Here is a 19,161-nt window from a genome sequence, read left to right as displayed (position 1 = left end):
CATTGTGATTAATGCCCGTCGCAGCGCGAGAAATGAATATCGCTAAATGGGGCTAATTGAGAAAAATGAACCCCCGCCGAGGGAAGAGCCCCGAGCGGCCTCTCCGACGGTGCGCGTCCGAGTAACGCGCGAGTAGATGTATATGGTTACTCGTGGCTTGAAAAACACCATTTATCCGTACGTGTCCTAGTTTTTGCACGCCTCTTACTCGACATGTGTGTGTGACTCTCGAGCACCGGGCAAGTGGTTTGTAAAACTACGAGGACTCGCCAAGCCGGCTGTAGTCTATCGCTACTTCCTGATGGTTAAACCATATAGGCATTCACTCATATTTTCCCGATCCCCAAAGTTACGAGCTCGCAAAAGCCTAACCCCAATCCCCTTGTTGGTTTTCAACAACGTGTATATATATATTAACATGCAGACAAACGCGCCAACCCCCTGCCACGGTTTTATTGAGAAAGAAATAAATACGCCAAAAATGCGCGTCTCCGTTGAAAAAATTCAACCGATCCGGCAACAAGATCACAAAACCCTTTTCCTTGGCAACACTGTATACGCGATGTATAGGCAACGAAAATGTACATAACATATATATACCTATGTATGTACACGCGCGTAACTAAAAATCTCCTGTAGGACCACAAATATACCTATACCCATCGCTAAAGCGCTTTTCGTGCACCCGAGAGATGTACTTGAAATTCAAAAAATAATGGCGGCGCCGTGTGTACGCTTGACCTGCCAAAAACAACCGTGATACCCCCCACAATCCGAGCGGTGGAAGGGATTTAAAAATTCCAGGGTATTCCGAAATCCTCCTCGCTCGCTTATCCACGTGTATATGTATGTATATATATATGCGTCTTGTAAGCTCTCGTCTGCAAAGGGAATATAATGCACGTGTGTGTCGGTGCGCGCGTGTTTAGAGAGCAGAGATGGAGGAGCAGCTAGAGTATAGAACTTCGTTGAGATTCATTGCCACTAAATTATGTAATAAACTCGTTCTCGAGAGCCACACGCCACATGTACCGACAAGTGTACGTGGCGGCATTATCTGGCTTATATATCTATATATGTACACCTTATATATACACCGCCTGAATCTTGTTATAGGGATAATGTATTACCGTGCCGTGAAGCATTCAGCGTCGGAGGATACGCGATATCGTATTTTTCATCCCACACACGGTAGTTGCGATGTACAGAGTTCTTGCAGAGACGGACAGATAGAAAAAGAAAAAAAAAAAAAAAAAAAAAAATTGATGCAAAGAAGCGAAAGGAAGACGGATAACATCGGCGGCACGCGCGTCGCGTCCAATTGAGTCGCGTGCCGTGGCGTGTATGTACATACAAGGGAGCAAATCGCGTTGGCTAATAACGAGCAATATGCATCGATGATTTATGTAGTGTCCGTATACGAGCCAGGACAGAGGCTACTCCGCGTGTGTTGTACAATCGCGTATACGTATACACGTATAATATGCGGGCAGGTTGCATGACGCGCTCGCATAACCCAGATTTTCCCTTCCTCTGTCTGGCGTCATTATGTCGTTAACGAAAATTCTAATGCACCGGCTCTCGAGCGATAAATCATCGACGTTGTTCCTTCCTTTTTACTTTATTTCTATCCCCTTCCACTCTCTTGGGTAGCACGAGCCGTTCGCTCGAGTGTGAAAAAATCAGCTGATGGCAACTCCTTTTTTCATTGTTTCAAGTGCAACCTTATGGTGTCCAACAAGTGTGAGAGAGGCAAGAATCGCCTATTGGTACGCGTCGTATCGCACATCGCTCTTTGGACAAGCTCAGTTGTGCTTTTTTTTTTTTTGCAAGCCCAACCTGCCACGCTTCGAGCACGTGATCAAGGAGAAATGGGTAAATACATATAGCGTGTGCATATATGGGCGCAATTAGCGTGACGAATGTTGCACAGCCGAGTGTTTTCGTGTGGTATAGGTCGGTCCAGCCAGTGTGGAGAAAGAGTCTCGGGGAAAGCTCTTGGGGAGGAAAAAAAAAAAAAAAAATTTAACGCTGCGAATTAATCGGATATCCGGTTTTGGGTCGTGCGTTGGAAGCTGCATCATATATAACGTGAGAAAAAAAAAAACAAACGCGGGTCAGACTAACGAGTTACGTGTGAGTATATATAGCTCGGTGTGAGATCAACAGACGAGGGTGGGGGGGGGGAGAAAAATAATGAGCGAGTGAGTCGTGGTATGGGGGAATCGCTTTTCGGGAACTTATGTGTATACATATATATACACGTGCGGTGGTAGGTACATATAATATGTGCACGGCTGCGTGTACACACGAGCGGACACCGATGATTGATTCGCGGTGCAGGCCTGGTGGGTGGGGTGGATATCAACACAAATGTATACCCGAGGGAGGAAAAAAGAGGAGGTTGGCGTGTAACTCGGGGAAAAATTACCGGCTCTATTGGATTTTTGGCGGTAAACGGAGGCGGAAATATTAGTTTCAGCGGGACAAAGGTATACACCGTATGAGTAAACGATCCTATCGGGCGATTAGAGAGCTCTCGTGTTATACAAGGCAAGAGTATATTATATTGCGGTATGGTCGAGTTTGGTGTGTACCTACACGAGCTGCGGGAGGGGAGGGGTGGAGGTGACGACGATTGATCGATCGGTGCGTCGTATACACGTACACCTATCTGAAATAATTATCAACAGGTACGGGGATACAATTTATGGAGCGGCGCATTTTGTTTAATCAACAGCAATAATCTCCGGCAACGTCGGAGCGGGTGATGATGAACGGATATCGCCTTCTATTTTCCCCGGGACATTATCCCCGGTTGTTTACAGCGCGGGACGGAGCAATGAGGTAAAAACGGGAATCAATTACGGGGGGGGGGGGGGCAACGAAAAGGGGCTCTCTCAACTCGAGAAACTTTATTCCCCGAAAACGTCCAAGGGACGGGGGGCACTGGTATATCGTACCCTCGACATTAACACGTTACAAAAGAGAGAGTGTGTATAAGTACGGCGCACGCGAAGAAAGAGTACATAGGGAAAAAGGAAGAAAGTTAAGCGTCAAGTGGATGGCGAAATCGCGTGCGGCAAATTGACGGGTGAATTGCACGCGGCGTCCCGCCATATGTAATACCCTTCACCGATGGGCCCTTGGAAAATTTGACTGATTCGATAATTATACACGCGTATAAGTGCGCGATTCTTTTATTTTCTTCGCGTGTAACGACCTATTCTCTAGATAATAAAAACGATGGCAAAGTTTTTCCCTGATGGGTACGAAGATGCAGGGAGCCCCCCATACCAATGTGACGTATGAGTACAACAACGTTGTACGGGAGTGCTTTTATTGCATTAACGTTTCATCATCAGCCAACGCCAAAGGTCTGCGAACGTACAGTCTCCCCCCCGTTAATTTTCCCTTCTCAATACTTTATTTTTACTCAAAGGCACGGCCGAGCGGGTGACGTTTTTATTCACCCCGGGGCATCGATTCGCGCGCGGCGAGTCCGTGTAATTTCCGAAAGAGCAAATCTCGCCAAGTCAATTCGGTAAGGAGAGACGGACGGGATGGTGTTTTTATAAATTTACCGAGGCCCCGGGGGGAGCGATGAATCTTTCAAACGCAATCCGGCGCAGCGTCTAATTTGGTCCATTTGACTTTTTTCAGAGATTTTCCCGGACCCACATCGAGTGCAATTTTCGCGGCTCTGGTTAATATTCACCAAAACCGTAAGTGATCGATCAAACGCGTTATCGCGTGGAACCTTCACCCGCGGCGCATCCTCTTTTTTTTTCCCCCTCTCTACATTTTTAAACACGAAACGTCAATATTGGTCCCCGCTGCCGCAAAACAATCAACGCCTGCATGGCCATCCATCTCCCGATGCGAAGGCTAATTTTTCCGACCTCGGCTATGCTGTGTACCGATCATAATGCCGTTTTTGCTTTGTCCCCGGGGCACCTGCATGCGGGCAGTTACGATAAGCGAAAGCAAAAGAGAGAAAAAAAAAAAAAAAAAGCGGAGGTGCGGGTAAATCAAGGGGGAGATCCGAGATAAAGAACACGCGGAAATTAGCAGGGCTGCCCGGTCGCGCGGGACATTTCGATTACACGTACACCTACACACAATTAAACCAAACCCGGAAACAGTACGCACCCACGCATATGTGGGTATAAGCGGCCTTGTGGGTAGGGGGAGAAATATGGCTGGGCTTAAAGCGCTTTACGAGCTGCAGGACTACATGTACGTACACCTCGGTAAAGCTAGTGCAGAGCGCTTCGACCGATTTTATGTACGTTTTTCGGGGTGTTATATACAACTCGAGTCATAAAGTCACTCGATAGCAGCTTAACACTTTTCTCGCCCTAAGCCCCCCCCCTCACCCCCTACGGATGTTTGATGCTGTGGCATTTTTATATTCTCTCCCCGTGTGGTTTAGAAAGACCATCGGCACGTTTCCACTGTTTTCTGGACGTATATGTATTACATTATGTCGGAGAACTAAATTTGTGTGCCAATAATGTTTTTTTTTTTTTTTTTTTTTTGCTGCCTCCAGGTGGGATCGGAGTAAAGATCAAATATTGGGGGGTTAATTAAAATCGGGCCAGCGTAAATCGTGTTATCACCTCCACCCCCGCTTCCCGTGTATATATATATATACACCGTCGTAACTTAATAGTCACGTCTAATCCGAACTTGATCAAACTTTCGACGCGGCTCCATACTGCTTAACTTTACAGCCAGCCGATGCAGATATAGATATATACGCGTATACACGTGTTTAAGCGCATTTTATGAAAACCGATTTTTCTTCTCCTCATCAACTTTTTCCCTCAGCTCGCGTTGCCGAAGAAATACCGTCGTGAAAGTTATCTCTATCTGCTGGGCCGTACTGCACTATGTGTATATATACTGCCGTTGGAGAAAACTTTGGCTGAAAAACAAAACAGTGGCTGTAGATACCCCCGCCGCGTCGACGACGCGCCAATCATAGAGTTCGCAAAGTGAAATTTAATCAAAAAACGTCAAAACTTGTATATACGTATAGACCGCGGGCCCCGTAATTGGGTGTATTGTAACTTTCCAACCGAGGGATAATTGCAGGGTATATATATACAGCAGCGACGAAACAGAAAACAATTTTTTTTTTTTTTTTTTTTTTCAAACCCATACTTTATTAACGACGAGTGATTTCACCTACATCTATGAAGCTGTCCCTTATTTCTCTCCATCCCCCAAGAGTGAAAAAACACGACAAGAGCGCGACAGAGGACGGAACGCTATTGTGATCTCGCGCACGATCATTACCGCGTACACTACGCTGCAGTCTCGAGAGGACAACAAAACACTCGTTGGAAAAAAAAAAAAAAAAAAAAAAGAGTACGAGCGAACGTAGCGGTAGACGAGGGAGGGTGAAGAAATCGCGAGGTGCGTAATTGATATCTTCATGTCGAAAAATCCTCGAACGCAAGCGAGCGAGAGTTTTTAGGATGAGGCCCTAAGATCTACACTCTATATAAATGTGTGTGTACGAGAGCTGTACGTATATAAGGGCCGCGGGCTCGAGAAGTACCTCCGGCAATTTTTTTTTTTTTTTTTTTTCTTTCCCTTAGCTCGTCTCGGCGCTTCCGTACTTACCGCGTGCGCCATCAGCCGCGCCACTTATACTCCCCGTCTATTCTCCCCTATGCCTCCTTATATTCGTCGTTTTCAGCGTCCCCGTGGCGTTGCTCCTCCCCGGCGCGATTGAAAGACCCCGTTCATCGATCCGAGCCCCCCCCCCCCGTCTCTGGCTCTTTTCGAGCGCGAAGAGGCACCGCAGACGCTCATTTCCTCGTTCTCGGCTGAAAATTTTCGCCACTCGGCGACATAAATACCTACAACCGAGGACTACCTCTCGAGGGATGATGGGAGTATTTCATCATCCTCCCCGTGTATCATATCTCGCCGACGAGTGTACGAATTGGTGTGTGGGAGAAGAAGAGATTTGGAGCATATATTTGTTACACGCGCCTTTTGCCAATAGGTAGTGGCGTTGAGCTCAATTTACGGATCTTTCGCCATGTACAGGGGCGCACCAGAATTTCGATACCAAGCTTTGCTTTTATTTCTAATGTATAGGTGTATATATGTAAAAGCGCGCGGTGGCTCGGTCGGCTATAGGTCGTGGATTGGTACGCGGGAGACCGTGGTTCAATTCCCGGCCAGTGCGACTTTTCGGGCAAGTACCTCAGTGATTTTTCACATGTGCGTTTTCACCACGCAATGCTCCTCGAGGAGGGTTTAGGCGACCTTCTCGCAGCAAAATTGCCTATTTCCCCCTCGCAGTAATGGAAGGCCTCCCATCCCCTTTCGTTGTCCCTCTCCCAAGTGCTATAAGTGCCCATAGTAGTGCCCTTAATAAAGGAGCCGTATGTAGAGCACTATAATGAAAAAAAAGGTATATAATATGTACAACTTGGAGGTCCTCTTTGTGTTTTGTGTGTATTGTAATTGGTGTTATTGCGTGTATGGGACGAAATTTATTTTTTGGCCTCTGTAGTAACACTTTTGCGTTTTAGTTTTATACCGCAAAGGTATAACATGGTAATATATCGATCGATACAATGTTTTTGTATACGAGATGGTAACAGCACGCGGCGAGGGGTCGTCATTTGCATATGCTTGACCTTTTACATCGTGACCGCGCTCTTATGCAAATCGGTGCGTTCTTTTTTTTTCCTTCATTAATTTATTGCAATGAAAAAAGAAAGAAAAAAAAAAAAAAAAACCCTCGTGTTATGCATAATAGAGGAGGTGGTCTTTAAATTGCGTTCGCAGCTTTAATTTCGTGCCGTGTATTTCAGAGGCAATCCACGAGTCATATTCTCGTTTTATATTTTTGAATATAACCACTCAAACGTTGGAGAGAGGACCGCGTCGTTTATTTCGCGAACGCGTGGCACGTACTTTACGCCGTGATTTCTCGCTGCCCTTATTTTGCATGCGCGGGGTTTAACGAATTTTTTTCTCTTTTTTTCCTAAGAAACGTGTATTTCATCGAAATTTCGGCAAATTCCGATGTTTCATTGAGTAAAAAAAAAAAAATGTTAGAATCGACGTACCCCCCCCCCCCCAAATACACTCTTTTCTTTTTTGAGTGAAACGCACGTTTTGGAGGATTTTCCATCCAGTTTGAAATTCTCCTGCCACTTTCGGAAGCCCATGCAGAATCTGACGAATTTGAATTTTTTATAAAACTCTTTTGATTGAATTTCACGTATTTTTCAATTTCACGCGAATTTCCGGTTTCATTGATAAACAACAAAATATTTTTTTGTTTATTCAAAAAAAAAAAAAAAAAAAAAAAAAACATTTTACTCAAATAAATACTAAATGTTTGGTGGGTTAAAAAAAAAAACGGAATGATGACTGTATTTTTCTCCCCTTGTGGAAAAAGAGCGACTGTACACCGATTTTTAGTTCAAAGACTCCTTTTCAAAAAAACTGTTTTTTTTTTTTTTATTTGCAATTCATCGTTAACGCAAAAATCAAAAAGCTGAAAGGAATTTTTTTTTTTTTTTTTTTTAACTTTTAAACAAAGTTTATGAAACGAACGCACAGGTAGATTCAATCGATTAGCTATAAAACATCCCCCATTTCGCGAGAGTCGATTGCATATTTAAGAGAGCCCGAAGTTGAACGTTTTAATTATAGGAGAGTCGACAGGGTGCGAAAGGCAAAAGGAGTAAAAACAAAGGCCTGTTTCCATCGGTACGAATAAATTTAAAACTCATCGGCTAGCAAAAAAGTAAACGATCGCTGGAGTATGTTGAATAAAAAAAAAAAAAATACGTCAATCTCGCAAGAAAATAAAGCCCAATTTTCACCAGTGTATTATTAGTGATTTATAAGACGTGAGTTCCGAGTGAGACAAAAATAAACGCTTCGACGACTTGAATTTATTTATATCAATTTGCCTGCACCAATTGGCTCGTTGTTCGACCTATTTATTTTTTTTCGTTTCTAAAACAAATTCCGCGTTTTATCCGTTGTTTTAAACGAGTGAAAAATTATATTTCCCCTAACAAAGTAAAATGATGATTCACTTTGCGTCAAAGGATGGAAATTAACAAAGAGAAAAAACACGAAAATAAGAGACAGAGCCAATTTTTGTTCAAACCAAGAGCGCCGGTTTTCCAAATACATCTCCGTCGATCTATAAAAAAAAAAAAAAAAAAACAACACCGGTTCAGAAATATCACCGATCCAGAATGAATAATCGGAAGGAAAAACTTTTCCATCTCCGCTCGGGTTCTCGTAAAAAATTCACCCCCCGCAACCAGAAAGGAAAAGGGGGGGGGAGAGTAGAACACGAGCGTGGCGGAAATAAACACTCAACGCCGGCAAACTTTGCGACGAGTATGATTCCGCGGGAACAAGGAAATGCCCTTTCGATACGCCTTATTCTTCCACGCGCGTGTGTATACAGTTGCCTTGGAAACTCTTCGGGGACCTGGGGAGGGAAAACACACTCGCGCGCCTCTTCTGGCGGGTCGCTACTTTGGAAACTCTCCTTCGCATCTCTCGGGTCAAAATTGCACGAGCGTGTCGCGCGTCGTTGCTGCAGCAGCTTCCCTGCAGGGAACGGCCGGCCGACGACGACGCGGGTAATGCGATTTAACTTGTCCCAGCGCGTTCGGCGCACCTACCGGAATATTGAGTTTCGCGGGGAGCTCTCGTCCTCGCGTATACGCGCAGGGCCATCAGGTGGCTCGGCACGCCTCTCCCCTTTTTCCACCCATAGGCCCAAACTTTCGGCGTTCCCGGTATTTAATCAGGCTATTTGCGCCCTCGCTTCCCCATACATTTATATATGTATACGTGTAGCCTTCGCTACTATACCTCCCCCCAACCCTTCGACCGCGGAGGTGGTGGCGACCCTCCCGCGTCTCATTACCGCGTGTGCTATATTTACGCAGTCGTCGACCAACTTTATTGGGACAAATTGGAAAAACGAGTTAGCATAGCGTCGTTGCCGTTGTGATGTGTATATTACACATATGCCAAGGGTATATAGGGAGCTATCATATATGCTCCAAACTAGCTTTTTCCATTAGCGGCGTCATGGTAAGTGGGTGTACGTTATTTGCATCGTGTGCCCCGTGGCTAGATAGTACACGTATAGTTTTCGGGGTCGCAACGAGGGAGGTGGTTTTTTTTCCCCCCATGGACCGGGGAATATTTTAGAAATTGTTGCCGGAGATAGTTAGCGCTTGCACGCATGGCTGCGGGCGCCCCTTTCGAGCACGTCAGCCACCCGAGACTGCGAAAACGGTAAATTATACAGGCGTGGGGCTGATCATCCTCACCGACGGAGCTCCTTTTACTAAACACCAATTGCGAGTTTTGCTCTTATTTGTATCCCGCGCGGGAGGCGTGAGCTTAATTAGCGCTTGATCAAAGCCCCTCCCGGACAACTTCGGCGCGGTGCGACCGGCGCGTTTTGCGATTCGATATTTTATACGAGAGAAGCCATAATTAGACGCTAATTGAACGGCGATGGACGGAGTAGTGATTTGTACATGATGGGTTACGTCATCTGCGTTGAAGGAAGAGTCGGGTCAAATGCTTTCAATTAAAAAGTCGTCGTCTCGTCGCTACTTACTCGTTATATTTGCATCGATAATGAAAGGATCTGATGCTCGTGAAAACATCGGATTTCATCAATCGCATGCTAGCGCGGTTTTTTATAGCTAAACGATAAAATTCCGTAAAAAATTGTCAATTATGAATAAGCGGAACCAACGAAAAAGAGGCACCGCTTTAGCTTTTATTCATAATGAACAAGTTTTGACGAAACCCCGTCGTTTAGCTATAAAGAAAGCTCTGGTGATGTCGATAAAATATCGAATAACAAGAGCAATGGTTGATGGTAACAGTCATTGATTGAACGTACTCTTTTACGTTGTACAATCAGTATTTTATGATTTTTGCACAAAGCATGATAAAAAAAAATGCAGGGGACGAGCTTTGAAAAACATTTTTTTTTACTTGTACACATGACAAAATGTGATACCAAAATAAGCCTATTAAATTACATGCTTTATACCGGTACAGTTTCATTCAGTGAAAAATAAAAATGGAAAATCACGTTGCAAGTGATAATTAAACATCATTTTCATGTGTTATTATACATTGTAAGGGACTAAAAATATAATTGATAAAGTCACTTTTTTCAACAGCAATCTTTTATTATCTGGGATGAAGTAAAATTTGGCGCTTTCCCTTTTTGTGCTATACATTATTTAATTTCAAAAATGGCTATTCGCGGTATTCGCGATGTATAATCACGTTCTGACTGCCCTAATTTGATTTTACTCGATTATTATTATTTTTTTTTTTTTACTGTGATTTCGACGATGATTATTTCGAAGTTATACTACGAGGGGAAAAAAATGAAATATTTAATTATTGCAAAACAGCAGAATGAAAGAAACGCATGAAATTATCAACCATTAAAACACGCACGTGCAGAGCCAAGTCGAGAGTCAATTGTTCGTGACTAATAATTTGTATGGTTTTCAAGAAACTGACTGTGCGTGCGAGTATAATATATATATATATATGTACCTACATGATCCTTGTATACAACGACACGCCATCCAACGCGAACACGTGCTAAAAGCTCGGGAGCCGATAAGAGGAGCTGAAATATAGTAGTTTTGGCACCTCGATGCTCCAATTCCGGAGCAAACACAATTTTCCCGTTGAAACATCAAATCTAGAGTACATTGTTTAAAAGCTCAAGCTAATACGCTCGAGCCCAGCTCTCGTGTAGCTACAGCTAAAAGGAATTCGTCAACAAGAGTTTGCCGTAGACCTATACACATATACGTGTGCATTGTACATCGCAAATCCCTATATGTAAAAGCGGCAACACGATATAAACGTAGACGGTGATGGTAACACATGCAACGACGATAAAATACGTGCCATCGGTTAATTTCGCTCGCAAACTGTATAGATTATACATATATACAAGTAAGTATGTATGTATACGTGAAGGCAGCGCGAGGCAATTTTCCGACTTTGTTAGGCACCCCCTTGTACCACCCGCTGCTCGACTTGTCTTGCGCTGCGACGACGACCAAAGCCGAGCAAGAGACGCTGCAATTTTCTCGTTTCGCCTTTTACTCTCCTTTGCGCGCGTGTCATTGTTATTATTAATAGCACATACAACGCGGCGTATAATAGTCCGCGACGACTTTTCTCCCCTCCCTCGTGCCTTATTGCGGTCATTTTTGCTCTCTCCCTTTTTATTTTTCCCCTCCGAGCCTGTGCATTTTTGTTATACTGTATACGAAACTACCCGCCAATCTCGACGAAATTTCATTATCTTCTCGTATCTCGGGGACGACTCGTTTTTCTCGTTTTCGGTGGCAGAAAGAGCTTGGAAAAACCAATTAAATGCCACAAGACATTTTTATTTTAATTAAACGTGGTGCACATTATATATACATCGAAGTTTATTTCAGTTTGTCTCATATTTTGTTCTTTGTCCGACAAACGCGTGTGGAAATTTATTCGTTCTTACTCAAATTACGTAACGTTGAAATGCAGAAAAATTGTTTTCATGTTACAAGAAAATTGTAGAGCTTTCGTGAGGTACTGAGAGATTGCATACAAAGTTTGAGGAAAAAGATAATTAAAATAAGAAATTGTTTGTATGTAGTCAAAAATGAGTAAAAAAGATTCATACAACCGGGACAATCTGTGGTAAGGTTTCGCTTGTTAATGCAATCGAGCGTACAAAGGCTGTCAGCAAAAGAAATTACTGTGCTAATATCTGTTGCATTTGAAGCTGTCTGGCACTTTGACGATAACGAGCTTGAAAATTCATAACTCTCGTGGCGAGAGCGAAACTGGCGCGTAGATTTTTTTTCTTCTTCATGTTCACCTACTCGTCGAGAGGTTTTTTTTTTCTTTTTTTTTTTTTTTTTTTTTTTTTTTTTTTTTTTTTTTCTTCAAAAATTTGGTGAGATTAAAAAAAGAAAAAAATCTGACTTTGACGGTGCATATGAAAAAACGTTGATGAAATTATACATCTAATTTAATTTTACGTATTTCGCTTACTATTCAATTAGCTTGTGAGTTTTCAGGCCAACGATGATTTAAAAACCGACTACCTTGCCACATTACCATATATATCCATCATGTCAGATAACTATTCCGGAATGACAAGGAATTTCATGTTTTAACTCTAAATTTAAATTTTCATTATTTCTATGCGTTACAATTTTTTTGATATTTTAGCATACACAATACAAAAGTGAAACCGATGCCTTTAATTATTTTTAACACATTAAATGTGAATTAAAATTAAAACTTTTAAAGGTATCACATGTTTATATACTTATTTTAGTTATAGATTTCAAAGTTAGCTCATAATCCATTCCAGAGTAAAAATAATTGCAACATCCGGTTGGTTAATTAAAATTATCTATCATTTGCTCTTTTATATCTCTCATCTATGCTGGAGCACATAAACCCATATGAGGGCTTCATGGATGCATTTGCCTTTTATCTGATTAATTACTAAATCGAGAAGAAATTAATTGTTGTATTTTCGAATACATTATATTTATTACAATCGATAAACATGATATATTAACGTTCATTACCCGGAAATTTTGATTGAAATTTCAGTCAGCTTGACCAAATTGCAGCCACGATTGGCTGAATTTGAAATTATTATTATTATTATTTTTTTTTTTTTTCATGAGTAACATACCAATAGGAAAATCATATTACAAATCGTATACATAATTAGCGTAGATGGATTACACGAAAATAATTCTACATCGGATGCAATTATTCATCGATATTTATTGCAAATGCGTGTCATCGTCGTGATCCGATTAATGTAATTATATACTTTTTGCGTACCGATTGAAGTTGGCTACGTCAAAGATCTTGAAATAAAAAGTGGAAAAAGTACATCGGAATTAATATAAATATGCGAAAGCAAAAGCGAAACGAAAATCCAATCGCAGTCCAATTTTCCACAAAATGCCGAAATAACCGACGCACCCGTGACCCAGAATCCCCTTTTTTTTAAATCAAACTCTCTCTATACTCGAAAATATTTTTAGTAAAAAAAAAAAAAAAAAAAAAAAAAAAAAAAAAAAAAAAAACCAAAGTTTAGCTTGTCATTTAACCAAACAGACAAACGCCATAATCCACGCGGTCCACAATCCAATAATGAAAATTGTTACGGTCCCGAAATGAAATAACACCGCGATGATTCGAGGGGACACGCCGGCGGTAAACTACGATTTCCGTGGTAAATACATCAATGGTCAACTTTGTCGGTATATAATCGCATTGTAAGTTTCCAGCAGAGTGTACGTACATATATATTAGTAACTCTGTGGTGTTGCGGACTGGCGTTCCATCTCGTTCTCTTGCCGGGCACGAGCAGCCTGCAAGGCGCCTTATTTCGCAAAATCCAGGGACACTGGTAACACACGTACTTATAAACGCGTATAACTGACGAGCACACCCATACCGACATGTGCGCGGGACGGGTATATATAACTGTATACATTATAATATTTGGTGCATAGGTAGCGGTACGTAGGGTGGAAAGGGGGGGGGGGTGGGGGAGGAGAGAAGTACGTATCGACTTTCGAGCTGATTACATTATAAAGTGAGCGGCGTTTCAGCCCGTCAGTGATGGGCGCTTATACGCTCTCCGACGCCCGTATACACCATCCTCCTCCTCCTCCTTCCTTGTACCCTTCCATACATGTGCATTTATCCTATATCTACGTTGGTCCTACTACGTGTATATATCTATACACGTATGTACACGCAGACGCGGGCATCCCTCTCTCTCTCTTGCGCGTATGAGGGTAGTTGACCCAGTATTTGATACCAACTCAGTGGCCGATAATCCTCACGAAACTGCTTTTCTATTCTAATACTAATTATTATTATTTTTATTATTATTATTATTATTATTATTATTATCGTTATCGCTTTCGTGCGAAAGAAAAAATTTGTACGAGAATTAATTAGTTTATAATATAATTATGCTGTCGCAGTGAGATGAAGTAAGTTGTTATCTATATAGTATGAGGTGTCTTGAAAAGTAAAGTTACTTCCATGAGAACTTGGGATCAAAAGAGCTTAATTTGTCAATTGTCTACTAGTATTGTGAGGTGTGTGCTTATGACCTATAGTAAATTGCTAGTGCCTATAGTATTGGCTACTGGTTTCATCCAATGGCACTTGAGGATTTTTAATATTTTGCTACCAATCAATGTACACATAAGCCACTGGATGAACCGAGCAGTTTCATGATGGAAATTTGGGTCAACTGTACACCTCTTAATATGCATCCATGCGCACCTCAAAGTCCTCCTTTCCTGACTCTCGACGCGTCCGAGCCCCGGTAGAATCACGTCACTCGTGAATCATGCAAATCGGTCCCTTTTCACGTCAACCTCCTCCCAAGTTACCTACTCGTCCTCTCTCGACGACTGGCTACGTACCTGCCGGCGATCGAAATCTTATTTTCCAATCCAGCTCCGATAACCGGCCAAAAGATCAGTCTTCGTGTGCAAGAGCACCCCACCTGTATACTCGTATAGCCGAGTGGACGGATGCTGGACGAGGTCTGCCCGGAGCGAGATAAATGATTAGCTAGAGGAGCTTGTTGCTCCCTCCTCGTCGTCGTTCTGCATGTGTATGTGGGCACAGAAGCGACTAAAGTACGTGTATACGCGACGATGGGAGCACGAGGAAGATCGGAGGAGCAGCCGCGGGGGCCTTGGGGCGTGCTTTATTGCGTGGGAAATGAAGGGGCAAAGTTGGCAGGGAGGGAACGTATATATAGGAGCCCCCGGGCGCAGGGGAGAGGGGGCGAATTTATAGGGACAGCTTCACCCACGAGGGCGACGGCGCTTGAATAAACGTCGCATCGATAACTCGATCTAATTTACTTTATGCTTATTTTACGGCTTGTGTGTATACACACGACCCGAGTGAAACTTTGGCTTTCGAGGATTTTTTTTTTTTCTTTCTTTCTTTTCTTTTCCAACTTTTTATACATTTTCACGCGCGCGCGTGCGTTGTGTCCTGGATTAAGGGGCCAGGAGGGGGTTTACGCAACCCGGGAGATGAATGCCATAGCAGGTATAATGTACCTGTTCCTATTTCGAGGTATAAAATTCAATTTTTTCCCGAGTAGGTGTTCTCTCTCCGAATTTCGTGTCGCGATGAAGAATGCCGCCTTCAGCCCTCCTCGAATTCGCGCTCGTGTCACTTTGAACATTGAAATTTTGTATGCATGAAAGTGAACATACAAAAAAAAAAGAGAAAATTCAGGAATCGCAAATTCGTTATTTTGAGCTGGAAAGGGAGAAAAAAAGTATAACAATGGAGCTCTTCTACATATCTCTAAAGTCGACGTTTAGTTATATGTGTATATAAGAGCAAAGAGGAGAGTTGGCTGCTACCAATTACGTCAGAAAATTTGATGAGCTTAAAGCCAAGAGTTGATGGTTTTAGTAAAGTCCCTTCCCTGTTATTACGAGGGTTAATCCCCTTTCATTTTTTTTCTTCTTTTTCTACCGGCACCTATTACCCTTCGTTGGAAAAAATGAGGTAATATACGTCGGCGTGGGCGACAACCCGGCATTATTCAGCTATTTAAATATAACCCAGCCCCGCGGTAAAGTGACATTTAAAATCTTCTTTGATTTCCATCCATTAATTTTCACGGAAAAGCCTATATCCTCTGAACTCAGCACTAAAATACGAAAAATCGTCAAACAGACAAAAGCCAAAATTCAACCTTTTCCAATAGTAATATACTTTATCCTTTCAGTATTCGTATAGTGCGCTTATGTGTTACACTCGACAAATCAGATATTTTCATCAGATGTAAAATATATACATGAAACGTAACAAATTGTAACTTTTCGTTATCAAAAAGTTGAGAAAATTTGAAAACAGGCCCAAACGATAGAACAAAAGCAAGCACTTTAATGATACATATATGTATTTTTTGAAAATTGCATGAAAATCTGCAACTTTGCGCTAAACTCAAACAAGGGTGTAAACAACGAAAGTATAGCTTATTGCACGCCTCGACGATACTTTTTTTTTTTATTTTTTTTTTTAGCTTCCAACCACGTTGCCTCTCCTTCTCCCATACACCGCTACAGCTTGGTTTATACAAATGTACACATACACAGCAAATTGCACTTTTGTACGGTAATGAGCAGTACAGGAAAACAAACCAGCAGGAATCTGTTTTATTAAAAAAGTTACCTACTCGCTCGCTCCTCCCCGTACTGTTATACATCCTGGCGCGTATGTACATGAAACATTTTTCGTTTCAAGTGTTTTCTTTGACTTTTTTAATTAATCCATCCGACTGGCCCATTAACGTCGTTACTTTGTCAAAGCTGATGTATCCTAGTCCCTTTTTTTTTTTTGTCCTATTCGTTTGAACAAAGTTACAAGTTTGTCGCTCGCAAACGGTATCGCTCGCGGTATCACCCAAGCATTTGTGCTACTAGTGGGATGTATATAATCAAACGCCAATCACGTCCTGTTCATGAAATGAGTACACGTAAATAAAAAAAGCTTCTATTCACCAACACGTCACTTTGTTTAAGTTCCCAGGCAATTCACGATTCACGATATTGCATTTGTCAGTTTGTTTGCTTGTTTGTTTTTTTTTTGTTTTGTTTTTTTTTTTTTCATCCTCCCCCCATTTAAAAGTCAAAGCATACGCTTATTTACCCATTTCCCGTCATCCGGGCCGATTTATTATGAATTCATGAATTATTAATACCGTGAAATTTCGATAAAACCACCTGCGCATATTTACAAAACGTTACGCGTACGCATACTTTCGCGTTTTGCGTATATAAATGTATACAGGCGACGGGAAAAATAAATCGTCGTTCGAGCCGCTCTTTTGGCAAATGGAGCGTCTCTTTGACGCTCTTTACTACAGCCCGCCAATAAACGGTATAATTACTAGCGAACGGAAACAAACCAAATTAACCTTTTCGAGGGTAAAAAAAGATTAAAAGGATGCAATAAAAAAAAAAAAGAGAGAGTAGGTATATAATTGGCGAGTCGGCGTCCTCGGAGGTGTTTTTTGCAAAGTTGAAAAATCACGCGCTTGAGCTTCAGCACCGGAAAAGGCAGAGGACGAAAGCTAGGGGGGGGGGGGGTTAATCAACTAGTAACTAATTTCGAGCGCTTTGCGAGCCCGGGCGTGAAAAAATTCCAAGAATCTCATCTCGCGCTTCTCGGTTAATCCCCGTGAAAAAAGAGCGAGGCCACGGTAGTTCCCCCCCCCCAAACACCCTTTTTCACCACCAGCGACCCAAGGGCCGGAGGATAGCATTGCGCGGGAGTAGAAGGAGAAGAGACGTGGATGATGTATAGGCCCGAGAGCAGCGAGAGAAGATTTGTCAACGTCAATTCCCCGGGATCGCTCTCGGCTTTCCATTTTCTCGCCCACCTCCCGTTTCGTGTATACTACCCGTGTATACCGTCTATACGTCGCGCTGGCGAGCCGGCAAAATCGACTCGCACGCGGGGGATCAAAAATAAGGGAATCCGTCGTGTTTTGGCCAACCACACCTGACCCCCAGCGATCAAAGGAGCAAGAATTTATATTGTAAAATGTCAGTAGGCAATAACGATCCCACCATTGTGAAAATGTTCGGTGAAATGAATAAAATGTGTACACGCGCGTTACAATGATGGAAATGGGTGTATTTCAGTCCAGCCACTGGAGGTCAGTATAAAGGGCAACAATCAGCCGCTCTCGGCGGGCAAGCGAGTCGACGTGGTCTGCGATTCGTCGGGCAGCCGGCCGCCGGCGGTTATCACTTGGTACAAGGACGACCAGGAGCTTTGGAACTCGACGAATGTCGTGAGTATACACCCCACCCACACTGAGCCCCCGGCTTTTCCGCGACGATCTCGTCTTTCTTTCCCAAACTTGTACATGTACACCCTCACACAGCTTACACGGCACGCGTGAGCTTAAGGTCTTTTCTTTATATATATATACGCGTGGGTACACGGTGGTGGACTTTCCGTGTTTGTCGCGCTCGTCCGACCCAACACGGGCTTTTACTACTGCCCGCGTCTCTTGGCGTCGAGCGGGGGATCAGCTGCATCCATGAATAATTCGTCCATCCGTCAATTACTCCTCCGACATGGCGGTAATTTTTTGACAAAACTTTTTGATCCTCTCACAACCTGTACACGGATGTGTATACGTACGTATGATGAATCAAAGAGGGGATCCGAAAGTTTCGCCCGTAAGTGTACAAGTTTGAGCGCGAGTGTACGTTGGGGGGCGAGGAATTTCCATTCGGTATGAAATTTCATTGTATACGTGTAAGGAAAAATGTAAGCGGAGAGCGGATTTTCGCGGGAAAATCATTCGATGTAAGCGCGCGATATCCCCCTTACACTCGGCGACGAGGAGCTATTAAAATTTAAAAAGTATCGAGTGAGTCGGCGCTCATGTTTTATTCAACGGGGGAGCGTGTTATATGTATACACACCCACAGGGTACCCTATCGCAGTGTATAATGTAGTATGGGTATTGGATTGCACGGCGCGTCGAACCAACGTTTCCGATAACACACTTTTCCCATCATTATTTTAAAAAATTCGATCGAAAAGAAGAAGAAGCAAAAACAGGGAGAAAACGAGCGCTCCTCCTCCTCCTCCTCCTCTCCCGATAAATTGTACATTAACGTCAGATTCGACACTCTCTTTTCGTCCCCAGCCGGCTGGCAAATAACACTATATACACGCCGAGTCTGTCGTATCGCTTTTTCCCATTTTATTCGCTTGGTTTGTCCCAATATTCGCGGATAAAATATACACGTCCCGCGGGCGCTTCCTTGTATCATACGCTTGCACCACACCCTGGCAAAATACACACTCATCCCGTGTATGTAATAGAGCGAGGGGGGTATATATATATATAGGCCAATAGAGGATAGAGAGGTAATAGATATATATATACGTATCCGTAAGCCCCGGCTTATTATCGAATTTAGCTCAGCCAGTCGATCTCGTTTCCGTCGAAAAATCAACGCCACGAGCCGGAAGAAAAGGGCGGTAGGGGAA

The 19,161-nt window shown here is 42.9% G+C and overlaps 1 protein-coding gene across 1 annotated transcript in view; it reads left to right on the top strand.

The window, feature by feature from the left end:
- The window catches only part of LOC106646772 (neural cell adhesion molecule 2), a 62,901-nt gene that overhangs the window by 34,414 nt on the left and 9,326 nt on the right, over positions 1-19,161 (top strand). The window contains exon 6 of the mRNA XM_089590854.1: positions 17,793-17,944. Coding sequence (XP_089446980.1) covers positions 17,793-17,944 — 152 coding nt within the window. The remainder of the gene's footprint in view (positions 1-17,792; positions 17,945-19,161) is intronic.

The sequence above is a fragment of the Copidosoma floridanum genome, unplaced genomic scaffold (assembly GCF_036245765.1).
Source record: "Copidosoma floridanum isolate Cflo_tuat_1 unplaced genomic scaffold, Cflo_Japanese_pri ptg000013l, whole genome shotgun sequence".
In the NCBI taxonomy this organism is placed as follows: domain Eukaryota; kingdom Metazoa; phylum Arthropoda; class Insecta; order Hymenoptera; family Encyrtidae; genus Copidosoma; species Copidosoma floridanum.
Note: the sequence above shows the minus strand (reverse complement) of the source record. Positions and strands in the feature narration are given on the sequence as shown.